Below are 20,395 nucleotides of genomic sequence, written 5' to 3'. Positions count from 1 at the left end.
CTCCAGCCTAGAGCGGCCGGACGCACTGCGGTCCCCGCAGCCAATCAGGAAGCGCAGACTCAGTTCAAATAAAGACGGCGGGTGGGTATGGGGCGCACGAATGTTTCTGGCAGGTGATCGATCTACGTTTTGTACTGACGATGTGGCGGGTCAAGAATCTGAACCAGAGCCTGTCGCCTTCCCCTCAGCCGGTGAGCGAGAGGGTCTGGCGAAGAGAGACGTGGGCCGGACCGCCGGGGCGAGGGGACGAGGTCGAGCTGGGGCGGGAGAGCCTGAGGAGTCTTTGTTCACTCTATGGCGAGGCTCGAAGGGGTCGGACGTCAAGAGGGAGGAGGGACAGAACCCAGGCTTCCTCACACTCACCCTCGTCTCCCTTTTTCTTCTCAGGGAAAACCAGCTATGAGAACTCCTCTCCGAGAACTTACGCTTCAGCCCGGCACCCTCAACAACTCTGGGGAAGTGTTCCCTGTGTGTTCTTCGCTGACCCCCTCACTGAGCAAGCTGGGGCTGCAGGTGAGATCCTCCCGGACAGCTTCTCCACCTGGCTGTTGGCCAACCAGGAGCTCAGGGGAACAAAGGGCCGGGGCTGGAACATAATTAATAACGATAATGAAGTCTTCTACCTCCGTGACTTCTATTTACAGCTATTCAGGCCAACAGAGAGGTGCCCAAGGGTAGTTAAAGGAAATCCACTGAGAACCCGAATCTCCATTTAGCTGGTAGCTTACTTTCTTTCCTGTTCGACTTCTTGCTCTAACGTGGACTTGTATATGAAGAAGTGTGTTTGCTGCCTGGGGGAACTGATTCCTTTCACTTCGGGAGGGGGCCAGAAGTCTCTGGGGATCCAGTTGCACTGCTGGAAGGCAGGGTGGTTGGACACCTTAGTTTACTCCTTTCAGGATGGCCCTCATTTTGAGATGCACTTTTAAAAATCATGATCTTGAGAGAGATAGCCACGTACAAACTGCTTTTCAGTTGCTGCAAAAACTTTCCAAGGCAGGCAAATGACCAGTCTCAGAAGTTCCTAAAGCATATATTTTAGAACTTAACTACCTAGAAAATTGTCTTTCTGAAAAAATTGCTGTCCTTTTCATAATAAGAGCTGTGAATTTACTGTGTTTTCTCTCTTGCTCTGGGTTCTTGAAAGCTTATGGTCAAATTTGATGATTAGAGTCTGGCACAATGACTCAGTTGGCTAAATCCTCCCCTTGCAAGGCTGTCTCTTCCAGCAGTGCTGTTTTGTTGGGGTTCTGTATTTTCTAATTACTTTAGGGTTTGTCTTTTCTCTGGCTACTGTATCTATTTAATGTCATTCCTACTTTCCTTTTGTTATTCACTGAGTCTCAGGTCCAGTAACCCTGAAAGACGTAGTAGACACAGTTGTGTTTATACCTTTGAACCAGAAGTAGGAAGTCTATCAGTGTTTTGTTTCTCTGTAAAAAAGGTAGAGCTATCCAACGTCATGCTGGTCAAGTGACTTTAAGCCATGCGCACAGATCACTGTCAGCTCTTGGGGGCCAGGAAGACTAGGTCACTGGCAGATAGATGTTGCCTTTTCTAACCCCAATTTCTAAATTCTCATCTGTTCCAAAATGAAGAAAATCTTGTGTGCCTACTCTAGAGAATAACTGAGCATGGGCCTTCCCTCACACTACATGGACTTTTCACCCTGCTTCTCGTGGATCTGAGTTGGAATTAGGGATAAGCATGAGTGGAACCACATTCAAACTGTTATCTCCTTGTGATGCAGATAGATATTCTCACTTTACACTCTAGCTTAGCTCACTTGGAGGGACCTAAAATAGCTTACCTGCTTTTCTTTCACTACTATTGAGTCTCTGTAGCAAGTAGCAAAGATTGAGTTTCTACTTCAGCAAAGGTAATGAGAATGTTTTCCTTTTTTTGATTTTGGGAGCCATATTAACTGCCTTAGCCAAATACTTTTGCTTCCTTTGGCAGGAAAGCAGCAACACTTCCTCCCCATTGGATTTTGTCAATGCCAGGAGGTCAGACTCCCCTTCAGAACAATTCAGCTATCATTGGCAGCAGTTCACTGCTTGTCAGTATGAATCAGATGAGCAGTTGCAAACCATTTTTGTTTCCCAAACCTCTGAAGAAACAATAGAATCCATGGACAACAATGTGGTTCAAACCTTAGTCCTTGAATCCCCTCCACTGGGACAGCAGCAAGAGATTACCTCTGAGGCCCATTCAGATGTCGGAACAGAAACAAGCAGGATCTCTCTAGATGAGCCTATGAGGCCAGAAGATGTGGGGAATAAAAAGGTGGCACCCTCTATAGAAGTTGTTGCAGCTGAACCTGAGAAACCTACATTTCAGGATACTCCCCTCTGTCTGGAGCAGCCACCAGATCTCTGTTCTGAACAACAACTACACTGCTCCAGGAAATCCCTGGGGGACAGGAAGACTGAGAGTGTGCCTGAGGACCTGGCACCTTCTGAAAGTAATGACTTGTTGCCTTCTTCCATGCTCTGCCTTACCCCTTCACCTGCCTTAGAAGCTGATTTCCCTGGTGAAAGAGAGAGTTTTCCCACGCTCCCTAATGTGATTAAACAGGAAGGTGAAGTGCTTGCCTCAAACATGGAGAATGTACCATCCACATGTCTGACTCCAAATCTGGTAGAAATGGAATCCCAAGGAGTTCCAGGTGCAGCAGTGGAAGATGCTGGTAGGATTCTTGGCTCTGATTCAGAGACTTGGATGTCTCCACTGGCCTGGCTAGAGAAAGATATAAATACCTCAGTCATGCTAGAGAATCTCCGCCAAAGCTTATCCCTTCCCTCTGTGCTTCCGGATGCTGGGATTGCTCTTCCTTTCTCCACCTGTTCTGTTGGGTCTTGGCTTACTCCCCCAGCACCACAGGAAAAGAGTACAAACAAACCCCAGGCAGACCCAGTGGGTACCAAGAACAGTACCTCTGAGACACAGCATCCCCCATGGAGGTAAGTGCCCTTTATTTTGGTGAGTTCCATTACCCTGGACCCACTACTCCCATCCTTCCCCTCTCTCTTCCTTATGTTCTCTTCCTGCTGCAGCTGTCCTCCAGATCTGACTGCTTTGTCTCGACATGACCTCGAGGATAACCTGCTGAGCTCCCTTGTCCTTCTGAAGCTTCTCTACCATCAGCTACAGGCCTGGAAGAACCAGCTGTCTGTCCCCCACCTTGAAGTCCAGGACAACAGCACCCAGACAGACACTGCTCCTAGTGAGGTAAGAAGGTTCTTCCTGAAGCATGGAGGTTCCTACTGGGCCTGTTTCTTAGTACTTAGTCTGATAAACTGCCAGAGAACAAAAAGGACCTTAATTACAGGCTCCTTAGGGTGTATGAAAAAGTTGATACTCTGGAAGATCTTTTTTTTTTTTTTAAGATTTATTTATGTTTTATTACAAAGGCAGATATACAGAGAGGAGGAGAGACAGAGAGGAAGATCTTCCGTCCGATGTTTCACTCCCCAAGTGAGCTGCAACGGCCGGTGCGCGCCGATCCGAAGCCGGGAACCTGGAACCTGTTCCGGGTCTCCCACACGGGTGCAGGGTCCCAAAGCACTGGGCCGTCCTCAACTGCTTTCCCAGGCCACAAGCAGAGAGCTGGATGGGAAGTGGAGCTGCCGGGATTAGAACCGGGGCCCATATGGGATCCCAGCACGCGCAAGGCGAGGACTTTAGCTGCTAGGCCACGCCGCCGGGCCTGAGTTTTATTTCTCTTTGTCCACTTTGGTAATTTTTGCCTTTCCTACTTGCTTTTTCTCAGTTGCTGAAGAAACCCATACTTACACCATATCTTGAATTCTTTCTCTTTTAAGACTTATTTTTTTGAAAGGCTGAGCTACTGGGCCCAACTTGATGACTCAGTAACTAAATCCTTGCTTTATGGGCCCAGTGCAATAGCCTAGTGGCTGAAGTCCTTGCCTTGCACATTTTTATTATTTATGTGAAGAGATTTTTCAGTGCGTACATCCATTACAATGGAAAATAGTCATGAATTATTGCTGAGGACTGTTTTTTTTTTTTAAGATTTATTTATTTTTATTACAAAGTCAGATATACAGAGAGGAAGAGAGACAGAGAGGAAGATCTTCTGTCCGTTGATTCACTCCCCAAGTGGCCGCAACAGCTGGAGCTGAGCCAATCCAAAGCCAGGAGCCCAAAGCCTCTTCTGGGTCTCCCATGCAGGTGCAGGGTTCCAAGACTTTCCTAGACCACAAGAAGGAAATTGGATGGGAAGCGGGGCTGCCGGGATTAGAACCAGTGCCCATATGGGGTCCCAGAAGAAGCTCCTGGCTCCTGGCTTCAGATCAGCTCAACTCTGGCCTTTGCGGCTACTTGGGTAGTGAATCAGTAGATGGAAGATCTTTCTCTGTTTCTCTTCTTCTGTGTATATCTGACTTTCCAATAACAACAAATCTTTTTTTTTTTTTTTTTTTAAAGATTTATTCTATTTTCATTAGAACCAGCAGCCATATGGGATCAAGGCGAGGACCTTAGCCACTAGGCCACGCTGCCGAGCCCAACAACAAATCTTTAAAAAAAAAAATAAATAAACGTAGGCTAGCTTTTAAAATATTTACATATTTGAAAGTTAGAGGGATGGAGAAACAGGGAGAGGTCTTCCATTTTCTAGTTTCCTTGACTTTATTTACAAATGGCCACAAAGGCTAGGATTAGGGCAGACTGAAGCCAGAACTGGAAACTCTGTCCAAGACTCCCACATGAAGGCAGGCACCAACGAACTAGGCTTAGCTGTTACCTCCCAGAAGTATTAACAGGAAGCTGGACGAGAAATGCAGAGTAGCCAGGTCTTGAACTCTACTATGGATATAGGCTCCCAACTTAACCTACTGTACTACAACCTACTGGTCCACCATGCCTGTCCTAAAATTTAAGTGAATTTTTATTGTTATTGTAGATATGGTAGTTAATAATAGACTTTAAAGCATAAAAGTACATTATATATGTTTTTTTAAAGATTTATTTATTTTTATTACAAAGTCAGATATACACAGAGGAGGAGAGACAGAGAGGAAGATCTTCCGTCGGATGATTCACTCCCCAAGTGAGCGCAACGGCAGGTGCTGTGCCGATCCGAAGCCAGGAACCAGGAACCTCTTCCAGGTCTCCCACACAGGTGCAGAGTTCCAAGGCTTTGGGCCATCTTCGACTGCTTTCCCAGGCCACAAGCAGGAAGCTGGATGGGAAGTGGGGCTGCCAGGACTAGAAGCGGCGCCCACATGGGATCCTGGTGTGTTCAAGGCGAGGATTTTAGCTGCTCGGCCATGCCGCCAGGTCCAAAAATACATTATATTAGGATGAAATTATGAAACGAGGAATAAAAATATAGGTTAAAAGAGAAAAAGGAATGATACACTTTCTGTTAAGAGCTTTTTCTTACATTTTTAAAAGCTATCAAATAGATAGCCATCAAAATCATTATATTTATAATATTTATGCTATTGTATATACTTAAGAATGATTTAACTGTTTTGTTAAGACTGATTTAACAATTCTGTTTCAGATAATCTGTATTTTTTAATATATTGGAAATTACAGCCTTTGCAGCAATTTAAGCTTAAAAATAGTCTTTTCGAAATTATTGTAGGAGATATGAGAGGAAAGCAGTTCAAAGGCCGCTGTACAAAGGACTGCGTCTGTGACAAAAGAGGCCTTGGAAGGAAGGGATGGTGTCAGGCGCAGGCGAGCCTTACTGGTGGCTGTGGAAAGAGTAGCTGCTACTGAGTTGAAATGATCTCCAAATGACCAAAGTCCACCTTTGGGTTTAAATATCCTCAAAGTAATGACATGGAGGTGCCAAAAGTCCTGGAAACCATAAGACCCTCCTCTCTTTAGCTGCTCAATCTCTCTCCCGTGTTTTCTTTGCAGCCTTTTCCTTTTGTCCTTGACCTTGTTTCCTATCTGGGAATCTGCCTTGCACCCCATTCCCCTGACATGCGTGCCAGGTCCCTCTAAAGGCCACTGAAGCAGAACCAGAGAGGAAATGGCATCAGCTTCAGCCTTTCCCCATCACCAGGCCATGTCCTTGCCGCTTGGCTGCCTCCTTCATGCTAATCTCATCACCTGCCTGACTGCCCAGCTCTGAGCTGTATGTGTGTCCTACCCAGGGCTTGCGGGGGCACTCCGTGCCTTACTGCACGATGCAGCAGTTAATGATGCCGTCCTTGCTGGGGAAGGGAGTGATGAACTCCGAGAGACCTGAGGATGATGTGACTGCCTCCTTCAATCCAGATGGTACAGCATCATGACTCAGCACTGCTGCTCTGCCTGGGGCCTGTTTCCCAGACAGTGGCTGCTCCTGGCAGTATGAAGACTCCTGCTTTCTCTTAGAATTTACATTTTCCTAGGACTCAATTGCCTTTGAGATCAGAGTTATCTATTTACTCTACCTATCTACTCCTAAGATTTTTATCTGCCCCAAAACAGTTAAGGAAAAGAAAGTACAGGTTGAAACAATGAAATGTCAGTTTTTTCAGAAATCAAAAAATAAAATAGATAGTGACACCCTGTCTTTTTATCAGTAGAATATAAATATAATCATCCTTTTTTGAAAAATAGTTCAAACTTTTTGACCCAGGAATTGTACTGTGTGCTAAACAATTCTGCATAAAGATAGCAACAGAGTAGAAAAGATGGAATAAATGGTTCTTTCATAAAATGGACTATTTTGTAATCATTGAAAAATATTTACAATGAATTTTTGGTAACATGGAAAAAATAATTTTACAGAAAGGAAATCAGGGCCAGCAACGTGATGTAGTAGGCTAAGCCTCATCCTGTGGCATCAGCATGCCATCTGAGCACCAGTTTGTGTCTCAGCTCTTCCACTTTGGCTCAGGCTCCCTGCTAATAGCCTGGGAGAACAGGGAGAGGGCTGAAGTCCTTGGACCCCTGTACCACAGGAGAGCTGGAAGAACTCCTGGCTCCTGGCTTCAGATCAGCTCTCAACTCTAGCTGTTGCAATCATTTAAGGAATGAACCAGCAGATGGAAGATCTGGCTCTCATTCTCTCTAACTCTGCCTTTCAAATAAAAATAAAATAAATCTTTCTTTTTTAAGGAAATCACAATTCAGATGACCATGGAGAAGGTCTGAGATGACAAAAATGAGGAATGCTTGGCAGGTCCCCAGAAGCAGATATCTGAGTCTTGGGCTTTTCCAATGAGAGAAAATTAAACAATAAAGGCAGGACCCCACATTTATCGCTGGCTGTCTGTGTTCTGTATGTGGGTTCAACCAGTCATGGATCAAAACTTGAACATCTATTAAACTTGTACAACTTGTTTTTCTTGTCTTGGTTCCCTAAACAATAACAACAACTTGCAGAGCTTTATATGATATCAGGAAGTATGCACAATCTAGAGATGATTTAAACAATATGAAAGGATGTGTGTAAGCTATTTGCAAGTCCAATGTCATTTTCCTTACTGTTCTATATATTTTTATAAGTTTTTTTTTTAAGATTTATTTATTTTTATTACAGATATCAGATATACACAGAGGAGGAGAGATAGAGAGGAAGATCTTCTGTCCGATGATTCACTCCCCAAGTGAGTGCAACGGCCGGTGCTGTGCTGATCCAAAGCCAGGAGCCAGGAACTTCTTCCAGGTCTCCCACACGGGTGCAGGGTCCCAATGCCTTGGGCCGTCCTCAACTGCTTTCCCAGTCCACAGGCAGGGAGTTGGATGGGAAGTGGAGCTGCCGGGATTAGAACCAGTGCCCATATGGGACCCTGGGGCGTTCAAGGCGAGGATTTTAGCTGCTAGGCCATGGTGCCAGACCCTATACGTTTTTTAAGATTCATTTTTACTGGGAAAGCAGATTTACAGAGAGGAGAAATAGAAAGATCTTCTATTCTCTGGTTCACTATCCAAATGGCTTTAATGGCTGGAGCTGAGCAAACCCAAAGCCAGGAGCCAGGAACATTTTCCAGGTCTCCCACATTGGTGCAGGGTCCCCAGGCTTTAGGCTGTCCTCTACTGCTTTCCCAGGCCACAAGCAAGGAGCTGGATAGGAAGTAGAGCAGCCAGAACACAAACGAGTACCTTTATTAGATCCTGGTGCTTGCAAGAAGAGGATTTAGCCACTGAGCTATTGTGCTGGGCCCAAATTTTTATGTAAGTTTTATCTTTATGAGAAACAGAGAGAAAGAGCTTCCATCTACTAGTTCATTCCTCAAAGCCAACAGTATCCAGGACTGGGCCAGGCCACAAAGCCACAGCTCAATCCACGTCTTCCATATGGGTGGCAAAGCTCCCAAATACCTAAACCATCATTTGTTGCCTCACTGGATGCACATTAACAGGAAGCTAAATCAGAAGTGAAAGAGCCAGGACTTAAATCAAGCACTTTGATATAGTCCTCATGGACATTGAGGGATGACTCTATTGCCAAATCTTAATTGTGGTTTTTCTTTTTTTAATCTTCCTTTTGAAAAAAAAAATGCTTCTTTATTTTATTTGTTTGAAAGGCAGAGTGAGGGCCCCGCGCGATAGTGTAGTGGTTAAAGTCCTCACCTTGTATGCTCCGGGATCCCATATGGGCGCCGGTTCTAATCCTGGCAGCTCCACTTCCCATCCAGCTCCCTGCTTGTGGCCTGGGAAAGCAGTCGAGGACACTGCACCCGCGTGGGAGACCCGGAAGAGGTTCCAGGTTCCCGGCTTTGGATCGGCGCGCACCGGCCCGTTGCGGCTCACTTGGGGAGTGAATCATCGGACGGAAGATCTTCCTCTGTGTCTCTCCTCCTCTCTGTATATCCGGCTTTCCAATAAAAAAAAATAATAAAGTAAAAAAAAAAAAAAGGCAAAGTGACAGAGAAAGGGAGAGAGGGAAAGATTTCCCATCTGCTGGTTCACACTCCAAATGATTGCCAAAGCCGGAGACAGGAACTCCATTGTGGTTCTTCCACCTGAGTGGCAGGGGCCCAGGTATTTGGACTATCTTCTGCTGCTTTCAGCGCTTCCTTAAGAGGGAGCTGAATTGGTAGAGTTTTAAACCAGCACTCTAATACAGAATGCTGGCATTGCAAGTTAGGCCTTAACCATCTGTGCCACAAGGTCAGTCCTTGTGGTTTTTCTGAAATCTTACGTACTTTCCTATTTTAAAGATCTTAAAATATGGGAAAATATTCATCTTTGAATGTATTATACTTGACAATTTTCTGTATATGTTAAAGAATTAGAGAAAGAGAGAGAGAGAGAGAGAGGGAGAATCAGAGATCTTCCATCTGCTAGTTCACTGTCCAAATGGCTGTAATGGCCAGTGCTTGGACAGGCTGAAACCAGGAGCCAGGAGTTTCATCTGGGTCTCCCACAAGGGTGTCAGGGGCCCATACCTAGGCCATCTTCCACTGCTTTTCCCAGGCCATGAGCCGGGAGCTGGATCAGAAGTGGAGCAACCAAGACTCCAGAACTGGCACCCATATGGGATGCCAGCATTATAAGTGGTGGCATTATATGGCAGCCCCTATTTCTGAATCATTGTAATCACTGTGAATGACTTTTGTATTATTGGTTAGAAATCACTGTGCTACTGAAATTATTAATGATTTCTCTTTCCTTTGTTATTCATGTTTATATTTTCCGAAATTTTGTAATAAACCTGTGCTAATTTTATAATTAGCAAAGTTATTTTAAAAAGGAATTTTTGCCTATGTCTTGATTGGTCTTTCTGACTTGACTTAATCTTGTCATAAAACTCACTCCTTTTGATAGGAAAGGCTCCTGTAACTCACTGGGTATTGGGGAGACTGAGGTACCTGTTGTCTGCTCAAAAGAAACAATTCTCTCTCTGGCTAGGTGACTGAGAAACCTCAACATCTTCAGGAGAGCCAGCAGATTGGACAGGCCTTGCAGCAAGCCAGGAGTGTTATGGTAAGTGTCAATTGACCTTATAGCACTGCTGAGTCTCCCAATCTGAGTGCGTGTTGTGGAGCAGCAAGATAAGCTGTCGCTTGGATGCCATTGTCCTCTGTGAGAGTGCCTGGGATTGTATCCTGCCTCCACGTCCCGTTCAGTTAATCACAGATGCTCCTGCAAGACAGCAAGTAATGACTCAATGACACTAATACTTTAGTGTCCCTGCTACCCATGTGAAAGACCTAGAAGCAATTCTGGGTTCTGGGCTCTTGGCGGTAAGCTAGCCTAGCCTTGCCTGGGTTGTTGCAGGCGTCTGGGGACTGATCTGAGAATGAAAGACACACCTCTCTCTCTCTCTCTCTCTCTCTCTGTCCACTTTTGCCCATACTCTGTAACTTTGCCTTTAAATAAATAAATAGAACTTCAGGAAAAAAAAATGGAGAATAGGGGCTAGGCATTTGGCCTAGCAGTTAAGATGAGTGGCCAAGATATCTGTGTTCCATATTGGAATATCTGCCTGTGGATCCTGGCTCCAGCTTCCTGCTAATGTAGACCCCAGGAAGCAGTGGTAATGGTCTAAGTAATGAGGTTCCTGCCATTAACAGGAGATCTGGATAGCATTCGTGGTTCCTGGCCCAGCCCCAGGCTCAGCCTTACGGGTATTTGGGAGAATGAACCAGCAGATTGGAGCTCTTTATGTCTGCCTCTCAAATAAATAAAATGTAAAGAAAAAAAAAATGGAGGATTCTGGATGGTTGGTAGCTAGTGATACACAGCTGTGGGGATAAAGAGACGCTTTCAAATCTTGGTAAATGATCTCTCCTTATTGGGAAGTGGGATCAGTACCTTTCCTTCCCAGGGCTCCTGCTTCCTCCTTAATGATTGTATCTAATGTTGCACGACCATCTTTCTCTCAACAGCAATCATGGATGCTAGCCTGTAAAGAGCTGACATCCTTGTTTCACCTCTCCCTGCTGCACTTAGAGGAAGTTAAAATTACTGTGAACCAGGAGGTAAGCAGCGTGGAGACAGAGGCATTGGTGGGGGGTTGAAGCCAAGAAAAGGAAGCCGACACAGCACCTGAGTCTTACCTTGTAGTCTCAGCGTGCAGAAACACTGGTCTCCTGCTGCTCTGATATGTTGAAGAAATTGAGGGCAAAGCTCCAGAGTCTCAGTGCAGAAAAAGAAGAGGCAAAGCACGGAGAGGAAATGGCCCTCAGAGGCAAGGATGCGGTAAGGTACTGGGTGCCTGTTCCTGGACTGGGAGGTCTCTACCTCACATTCTCGTAGGAATGCACTGAAGATACGGATGAGTGGCCTGAGACGTGCCTAGCAAGGGAAATGGGCTGAACTAGTGGGCTGCTGGCTGGCTGTGGCTTTTTCTGCCGTTCCCCTCAACTGTCTGCTGTATCCTTGCATCCTCTTTGGTAATACAGGCAGAGGCAGTGCTGGAGGCTTTCTGTGCACACTCGAGCCAGCGCATCAGCCAGCTGCAATATGACTTGACGTCCATGCAGGAATTCCAAGGCCTACTGAAGCAGGCCCAGGCCCAGCTGGTAACTGAAGGGCGTTTTCTTTCCCGGAGTTCCCACTGATGCACTTGGATGTTGCTGCCCCCTTCATAGGCAGTCCTGTTTATAGGTAGAACTTCAGACCGAGCAGGAAGAGGTGGTCCAGCAGACAGTGAACCTGACATCTACCTTGCAACAGGACTGGCTGTCCATGCAACTGGATGTGAGTATTTGGGACTATCAACCACTCCCTAACTTATGGGCAACCCTGTTAGGAGCCTTGCCTCAAGCGTGCTCAGCTGACCTGCCTGCTTCCCCTGGTAGTATACGACCTGGACAGCTTTGCTGAGTCGGTGTCATCAGCTCACAGAGAAACTCGCAGTCAAAAGCCGGCAGGCCCTCCAGCAACGTGATGCCGCCATTGAGGAGAAGCAGCAGGTACAAACCAGGAGTGGAAACTTCTTAGACTTGATTTTCTGCTTTGCAAAAGGCCTTTCTAATATGTGCTGTCATTACCCTCTTACATTGGATTTGTCTGCTTTTTCACCCTGGGAGTTTGGAGACCACCCAAGTCCCTTAGCTGTAAAATGATCTGAAGACCAGTTGTTTCCCTTGCTCTTTAGCACCTTCTTCACTTTAACAATTTTTCTCCTTTTTGCTTTTTCTTGAGGATCCACCTTATTTTCTGCAGCATTACTCTCTGGGATCAAGGTAGTTTGCTACCTTATCCAGAAAGAGAATTTGAACTAGGTCCTGGGATTTTTTTTTTTCCCCCCAGGGGAAACTGTAGGAAGGAAACTTCTCTTTTTTTCTCAGGTTTCCAGGGAGCTGGAACAAGTCTCTGCCCGTTTAGAACACTGTAAAGGCCAAGTAGAACAATTGGAATTGGAAAACAGTCGTCTAGCAACAGGTGCCTGTGTGTGTGTGTGTGTGTGTGTGTATGTGTGTGTGTGTGCACATGCATATGCGTGTAAGCAGTTGAGCCGTGCTAAGGCTAAGAGTGTAGCAATAGAGCAGGGAATTGTGGGTAGTTTCCGACCTGGTAACTGCGTTGGTGTCATTAGCATACTTTTGTTCTAGATCTCCGAGCTCAGCTGCAGATTCTGGCCAGTGTCGACAGCCAGCTAAAAGAGCTGCAGAGTCAGCATGCCCATTGTGCCCAGGTCCTGGCTACGAAGGATGAATTACTCAGCCATCTTACCCAGAGCAAGGAGGAGCAAGTTGCTCAGTGAGTTCTCATCATGTTCTTTTGCCAATGGGCACCCAGCACATATGGGCCAAATAGAACCTAACATAAGATCTCTGTCAGATGGCAAAAGGAGGAGGAAGCACTAAAACTCACGCAGGCAGAACTGCAGCAACAGCAGGCTGTCCTGGCCAAGGAGGTACAGGACCTGAAGGAGACGCTGGAAGTAAGTAACACAGCTTGGGACAAGGGGACAAGGGATCTGGTCTTATGGATTGCCTGATGGTATTGAGGTGAGGTATCAACAAGTGGGATGGGGAGCGTGGCAGGAGTTGCTTCTTTCTTTTCCTTTCCTTCTCTTGTTTTTCCAGTTTGCAGACCAAGAGAATCAGGTTGCCCACTTAGAGCTGGGCCAGGTTGAGTGTCAGCTGAAAGCTACTCTGGAAGTGCTCCGGGAGCGTAGCCTGCAGTGCGAGACCCTCAAGGACGCTGTGGAGAACCTGAAGTAAGACTTCAACATTTTTTTGTGCTTCTTCACCAAGTACTCGTTTTTCACAGGAACACTTCTAGAGGCCAGTCTCCGAAAGAGAATTATGACCAACTTTTTTCTGTGTGTTTGAATGCAGCTCTGTGAGAGTTCAAGAGACAGGTTCAGAGAGGGTACACCTGTTTTGTGTTTGGCCATCCTCCATGTTCTTTATTTCAGGGCTAACCTGGCCAACACTATAGCAGAAAACCAGGAGCAAGACCTGGAGAAGACACGGCAGTATTCTCAAGAGCTAGGGGTGATTACTGAACAACTACAGAAGCTGACCTTCTTCCTACAGACAAAGCTAAAGCAAGAGGTAGGGTTCTTTCTCTTCTTTACCAATTGTACTGTGTAGTATAGTTGGACTTCCTCTAAAACACTGCTCTGTCACCTACTGTAACTTTTGGTTGTTTACCCGACAACCTTTTGTCATCTGTCTCCCTGCTCCCCATTATGAACTCTTGCTTCAACTAGACTGCCTGGACTGGCTCTGTATACTTTGTCCTGTTACTACTCACACCCAGACTGGAAATGTTTTTTGCTTTCCTATTAAAATTTTTCTTCCTTAGCTCACTTTCTTTGAAATGTTCCCAAAATAACAAGGTGTCAGTGATTATTTCTGTCATACTCCTCACAAATTTGCTATCCTTTTAAACTTGTGTTACTTCTCTTTAGCTATATGGTCACTTCAATTAGACCACATTTAAAGAAAGCAGGAAAGAAAACATAAATTTAGCCCCATTTTTTGCTTCCCCATAGTATATGCTAAACATTAAATGAGTGCTTATAATCTTTTTTTTTTTTTAAAGATTTATTCATTTTATTACAGCCAGATATACAGAGAGGAGGAGAGACAGAGAGGAAGATCTTCCGTCCGATGATTCACTCCCCAAGTGAGCTGCAACGGCCGGTGCTGCGCTGATCCGAAGCCGGGAACCTGGAACCTCTTCTGGGTCTCCCACGCAGGTGCAGGGTCCCAAGGCTTTGGGCCATCCTTGACTGCTTTCGCAGGCCACAAGCAGGGAGCTGGATGGGAAGTGGAGCTGCCAGGATTAGAACCGGTGCCCATATGGGATCCTGGCGCGTTCAAGGCGAGGACTTTAGCCGCTAGGCTACGCTGCCGGGCCCGGGTGCTTATAATCTTACAGAATGTGGAGATGATTAGCTTTTCCAACAGTTAACGTACAAATAACATCTTGAAACCTGGAGATGCTTATGATCTGTTACCCAGGCACAGGAAATGGCAAAGAATCTACAATCTAGTAAGGAAGATGAATGTAAAGTTATCACCTTGACTTAAGATCATATTAGGGGTGGCTTTGTGGCTAAAGTTCTTGCCCTGAACGTGCCGGGATCCCATATGGGTGCCGGTTATAATGCTGGAGGCCCTGCTTCCCATCCACCTCCCTGCTTGTGGCCTGGGAAAGCAGCCGAGGACGGACCAAAGCCTTGGGACCCTGCACCCGCGTGGGAGACCTGGAAGAAGCTCCTGGCTCCTGGCTTTGGATCAGCTCAGCTCTGGCTATTGTGGTCACTTGAGGAGTGAATCATCGGATGGAAGATCTTCCTCTCTGTCTCTCCTCCTCTATGCATATCTGACTTTGCAGTAAAAATAAAATAAAATCTTTTAAAAAAATCATATTAGGGGTCTGCAGGGACAACAAAGGAAGGAGACTGAGAATGAGGACTTTTCTCAAAGCAGGTGACCTACAGCAGAGTCTTGAGGTTTAGGAGTTTGTAGGGAAGAGATCCATATATAGGAAGGCCCACCAGGCAGAGAGGAGAGTACCTGAAAGTCAAGGAGGGAATGGTATAGAGAAGTTCTATGTAACTGCCTGGGCACATCATATATAGAAAGTCCTATGTACATAGTACACTACACGTACTTTTCTCTTTTTTTAAAGATTTATTTGTTTTTACTGGAAAGGCAGATCTACAGAGAGAAGGAGAGACAGAAAGATCTTCCATCTGCTGGTTCACTCCACAAATAGCCTAATGGCAGGAGCTAAGCCCATCTGAAGCTGGAGCTAGGAGTTCCCTCCAGGTCTCCCACATAGGTGCAGGATCCTAAGGCTTTGGGCCATCCTCTGCTGCTTTCCTAGTCCACAAACAGGGAGCTGGATGAGAAGTGGAGCAGCTGAAACGTGAACCAGTGCCCATATGGGATCCCAGCGGTTACAAGGGAAGGATTAGTCAATTGAGCTAATAAACCAGGCCCTGTCTTAATTTCTCAACTATATCTTTGTAAAAAGCAGTCACGGTTCCCAACACAATGGCTCAGTCGTTAATCCTCTGTTACATATTCTCACAGACAAATACGTCAATTAAATGAGTGCATTCCAATAAAACTTGATTTTTGAAACAGTTGGCAAGACACATTTAACCTACAGGCTGAAATTTGTTGCCTTCCAAATCCTCCCCCCATTCTTCTGTTCCCACTAGAGAATAGTAAATTCAAGAGTAGGACAGGTTTTTGATGGGGTGCAAGAGGGAAAATGGTCAACTCAGCTTTATACATACTAAGTTGCAAGTGGACTGTGGAACATTCTAGTTGATTTTTCACAGGCCATTAGCCTTTCTGTCTGGAGAATGGGAAAAAATCCAATTGAGAAAAAGAGATTGAAGAGGCACTCATGTGGAAGTGGCAGTCTGAGGGGGATGTTTTTGTGGAACTCCTAAAGCGAGGCCACCCGGGGAATGGATTAAATTAAAAAGCGGGCAAAGGGCTGAACCCCCAGAAGTCCAGCAGTTAATGAATGATCTCTGGGTAGAGAGAAAAAATAGGCAAAAAAGTGTGAGGTCCTCCCATGAAAGTGACATTTCTTTTTTTTATTATTATTATTGCAAAGTCAGATATACAGAGAGGAAGATCCTCCATCCATTGATTCACTCCCCAAGTAACCGCAACGGCCAGTGCTGTGCCGATCAGGAGCCAGGAACTTCCTCCAGGTCTCCCACGTGGGTGCAGGGTCCCAAGGCTTTGGTCCGTGCTTGACTGCTTTCCCAGGCCACAAGCAGGGAGCTGGATGGGAAGTGGAGCTGCTGGGATTAGATCCGGCATCCATATAAGATCCCGGCACGTTCAGGGCAAGGACTTTAGCCCTAGGCCATTGTGCTGGTCCCAAAAGAGTGACATTTCTAAAAGAAAATGGTCAAGGTGTCAAATAAGTCCATTACAGCAAGAAATGAAAAGTGTGTTAAAGGATCACTAGTGACCAGATGAGTTTTTGGTAGACTGGTGGGTCACATGCTGGAGTACAGTAAACTGTGGCATCAATAGAAGGTGATAACGATAAGCAAGAAGTATAGGCTTTAAAGGGAAAGAGAAAATGTAATAGTTAAAGGGAGATTTTTAGAGCAAAGTACTTCTCACTGCTTGGTTTTCACCAATCCTAAAAAAAGAGGATTTTGGTTTCGTTTTTGTTTTAAAATTATTGTTTTATTAGGAGAAATTTCTTTTTTTTTTTAAGATTTATTTATTTTTATTACAAAGTCAGATATACAGATAGGAGAGACAGAGAGGAAGATCTTCCCGGTGCTGCGCCGATCCGAAGCCGGGAACCTGGAACCTCTTCCAGGTCTCCCATGCGGGTGCAGAAACCCAAAGCCTTGAGCCGTCCTCGACTGCTTTCCCAGGCCACAAGCAGGGATCTGGATGGGAAGCGGAGCTGCCAGGATCAGAACCGGTGCCCATATGGGATCCCAGTACATTCAAGGCAAGGACTTTAGCCGCTAGGCCATGCTGCTGGGCCCTGTTAGGAGAAATTTCTAAAGAATATAACCACATTGAGGGAAAGGTATTCATGGAAGAGTGGAAGACAGAATTGAAGCACTGGGTAGAATGACGTTCTGGAAGAGACAACCAAGAGCTTATAGGAATTCAAGGAATCAACCACTCAGAGCTGATTGTTTATTTTATTGCTACTATTTTAGATTTATTTTATTTATTTGAAAAGCAGAGTTATAAACAGAGAGAATGATCTTTCATTCATTGGTACACTCCTCAAAAGGCCACAACAGCTGCAGCTGGGGTTGGGCCAAGCTGAAGCCAGAAGCTTCCTTTGGGTCTCCCACATGGGTGGCAGGAGTCCAAGGACTTGGACCATCTTTTGCTGCTTTCCTGGGTGCGTTAGTAGGGAGCTGGATTGGAAGTGGAGCAGCCAAGACTCCCAAGTGGCATCCATATAGGATGTCAGCATCACAGGCAGCAGCCCAACCCACTGCAGTACAACACCACCCCTTGATTGATTGGTTGGTTGATAATTTTTTTTCTGATATGCTCTTAGGCTGAACCAGAGACCCTTCTGCTGAGCACAGCATGGACTCCTACCCAGGGACACGCTCTGCCCAATGACAGTACCTTGTCAGCCAGCATCTTGACAGCAGTGACAGATGAAGGTTAAAAACCCTGGGATTTGGGGGATGGGGCGGGATGGGAAAGTTGTGACCCTGCTCCTGCCTGCTTCTCCCTGGCTTCCACGATGGGACATCTCAGAGTGGGATTCCAGAAGAGCCCTTCTTGATGCTTATCTTTTCATTGCAGACCCTGAGTCAGCTCCTGTGCCCTTGGTTGGAAGTGAGACGAGTGCTTTCACCCGAGTAGTGTCACTGGTTTCCCTTCAGCCTACAGGTTAGGGATGGCTCCAGGGATTTCCGCCTTATTTCTAGAAAATCTGGTGGTGTTGAGTGAAAACCAAGCAGTGAGAAGTACTTTGCTCTGAAAACCTCAATTCTACCTGGGCTCATTATATTTCTGCCTCTTGGGACCTGTATTGTTGCAGACACTCAGATCCTGCAGGCAGAAAACATGGATGAGAGTTGTGGAGATGATAGTGTACTCCACTTCTCTCCAAGGCCAAAGGGCTGTATCTCTATCTAGGACCTTGTCTTTCAGAGACCCCCAGCATGGAGACGAGCCTGGCAGAAATGAGTACTGTGATTCTCAAACTTGAGAACCTGTGTTCCCAGGTGCAGGAGTCCAAAGAAGAAGCTATCAGCACCCTGCAGCAAAAAATGTGAGCGGGATCTGGTTCTGGTGACAGCGGGACACTGAGGCGGCCCCTTTGGCCAAGGGTCCCACTGGTACCTTAAAGCACAGGAGTGATATTGACTTCTTCCCTCTCCTAGCTATGATCTGCAGGCTAGGCTGCAGGCCCAGGAAGAACAGCATCAGGAGGCCCAGAAAGCCAAGGAAGCAGACATTGAGAAGCTGAACCAGGCCTTGTGCTTGCGCTACAAGGTGAAGGAGGGGCCTAGAAATGGAGCGACAAAGAACTGGGGCAGCTCTATGGCCCACTGGGAGCCACTGTCTATCCAGGAATCTGGGTGGTGGGGATTTTCCAACTACTGCCCTAGTTTTGCCCTTCCAGGATGATATTTCACATACTGGGGGATCAGCTACAGGGCTAACCTGTCTTCCCAGGCAGACCCAGGAGAAGTCAGGAACCCTAGCAAAAATTCCCCTGACACTGGCATGTGCCTGGCCTGATTTGGCCCTGGAAGTGGAGTGGGAGCATCTGGTTCCCGTTGGGTAGAGCCTGAGCTAGCCACTCTCTCCTGTCTCCTGACAATGGCTGCCAAGAAGCCAACTCTCCCCCTCTGCCTTCTCACCTGCTTTTCCCCTCACAGAATGAAAAGGAGCTCGAGGAAGTGATACAGAAGCAGAACGAGAAGATCCTAGAGCAGATAGACAAGAGCGGCGAGCTCATAGTACGTCCCCCCGTGATGCTGGGACCTCTACCTCTGTGTCACACTGCTAGTCAGGCTCCCAACCACGACAGTCAGATAACGTCATCTGCCTTGGCGTCATATTGGGTGTGAGAGGGAAAGAGACTCTTTGCAGGATAACTCCTTATTTCTTGTTCCCAGAGTCTCAGAGAGGAGGTGACCCAGCTCACCCGCTCACTTCGGCGTGCAGAGACAGAAACTAAAGTGCTCCAGGAGACCCTGGCGGGCCAGATGGACTCCAACTGTCAGCCTATGGACACTAACTGGATCCAAGAGAAAGTGTGGCTCTCTCAGGAGGTAACTCCCTAGTTACTGGAGGAGCTGGGCATTTGATAGGGATCTCCATTGGGCAGAGGAGTTGGGGCAGCCAGTGAGCCCCTGCTAATCTGCACATATCTGTAGGTGGACAAACTGAGGGTGATGTTCCTGGAGATGAAAAATGAGAAGGCAAAACTCGTAGTCAAGTTCCAGGGCCATGTAAGAATCCTGACGCCGTTTTAAGGCCATTTCCTACTAGCAAGTGCCTGCCTGTGTTCTTTGAAACACAGGGCTTGTGAACCTATTTGTTTTCCAGAGGAGCATCCTGGAGGAGAACCTTCGGCGCTCAGACAAGGAATTAAAGAAATTAGATGACATTGTTCAGCATATTTATGAGGTAAAAGTGGAGGTTGGAGAGGGAAGTTTGATAGGACCTTGGTCGTGGGCTTAGCCCTGGCACGGGACCTGGCCCCGGGAAGCACTGAGGAACACAGTGCTCACCCTGAGCCTGTGCTGAGAGCTGGGCCCAGCTGCCTGCTGCGGGCTGCTCTTCCTTCCGTTTTCTTCCCCCTCTACTGCAATGGCTGCTTTCCGGGCTTGGAGCCGTGGGTCTTTGGCCCGTGGTCCTGAACTGCCTTTTTCCTGCCTCTTTCTCCAGACTCTGTTATCCATCCCAGAGGTAGTGAAGGGTTGCAAGGAACTCCAAGGATTGCTGGAATTTTTGAGCTGAGAGAAGTGGAATGTGCTGCACCCCTTTTTACCTACAGTACCCCTCACCCTACCAGCAGGACCAACTGGCCTAGAGCCAGCTGTGTGTAATACTATTTAAATAAAGTGTATTTAATGTATCTCTTCAAGCTCAATGAATCTGTGTGTCTTTTTTTTTTGTTTACTGAATTTTCTATATTTCTTGGGAGTGGATGGGCTGGATGAGGTCTGGAAGGAGGCGGCTTGGCCCTCCTGTTTGTCACCCTCCACACATCCTTCTCCACCTCAGGCCGCCTCCACAGTCAAGGCTGCCCTTCCTCCTTCTCTTCCTGCCCTGAAGACTGGGCACTGGACTGCTTGTTCCCTGGCTCCTGGCCTGGGGGGAACAGAACAGGCTTCATTCTCCGGGGTGGGGGTTGGGTAGAGGGGGTAGGTTCTGGTAACTAAGGGGCTGAGGACAGAGAAGCTCAGTTCAACCCTGAACTTGGGCACCTCCTTGAGGCCTCTGTCCCACCAACCTCACCTACAGTGGTTGTTACCAGATTTGTTTTCGCCAGCCTAGGCTTCAGTGCCCCACAGTGCTGGGTA

The 20,395-nt window shown here is 46.7% G+C and overlaps 1 protein-coding gene across 1 annotated transcript; it reads left to right on the top strand.

The window, feature by feature from the left end:
• Positions 1-18: 18 nt before the first annotated feature.
• Positions 19-19,962, top strand: SPAG5 (sperm associated antigen 5). Its single transcript, XM_004593912.3, has 24 exons — positions 19-191; positions 388-513; positions 1,960-2,963; positions 3,057-3,231; positions 9,829-9,903; positions 10,809-10,901; positions 10,987-11,121; positions 11,325-11,444; positions 11,530-11,622; positions 11,724-11,837; positions 12,216-12,309; positions 12,480-12,627; positions 12,709-12,811; positions 12,957-13,090; positions 13,292-13,430; positions 17,401-17,512; positions 17,658-17,744; positions 18,009-18,129; positions 18,242-18,353; positions 18,743-18,823; positions 18,983-19,138; positions 19,244-19,318; positions 19,416-19,496; positions 19,758-19,962. Exons 1-24 carry the CDS (start codon positions 141-143, stop codon positions 19,827-19,829), a joined length of 3,501 nt encoding a protein of 1,166 aa, XP_004593969.2. The 5' UTR covers positions 19-140; the 3' UTR covers positions 19,830-19,962.
• The last annotated feature ends 433 nt before the right edge of the window (positions 19,963-20,395 follow it).

The sequence above is a fragment of the Ochotona princeps genome, chromosome 17, assembly GCF_030435755.1.
Source record: "Ochotona princeps isolate mOchPri1 chromosome 17, mOchPri1.hap1, whole genome shotgun sequence".
Taxonomy (NCBI): Eukaryota; Metazoa; Chordata; class Mammalia; order Lagomorpha; family Ochotonidae; genus Ochotona; species Ochotona princeps.
The sequence above is the reverse complement of the archived record's forward strand: the minus strand, read 5'-3'. Positions and strand labels throughout refer to the sequence as shown.

Coding starts and splice junctions, on each gene's coding strand:
- SPAG5 (XM_004593912.3), top strand. CDS start 141: ATGTGGCGGGTCAAGAATCTGAACCAGAGCCTGTCGCCTTCCCCTCAG. Junction 13,091..13,291: donor GACGCTGTGGAGAACCTGAA/GTAAGACTTCAA, acceptor TCTTTATTTCAG/GGCTAACCTGGCCAACACTA. Junction 17,513..17,657: donor GACAGCAGTGACAGATGAAG/GTTAAAAACCCT, acceptor TTTTCATTGCAG/ACCCTGAGTCAGCTCCTGTG.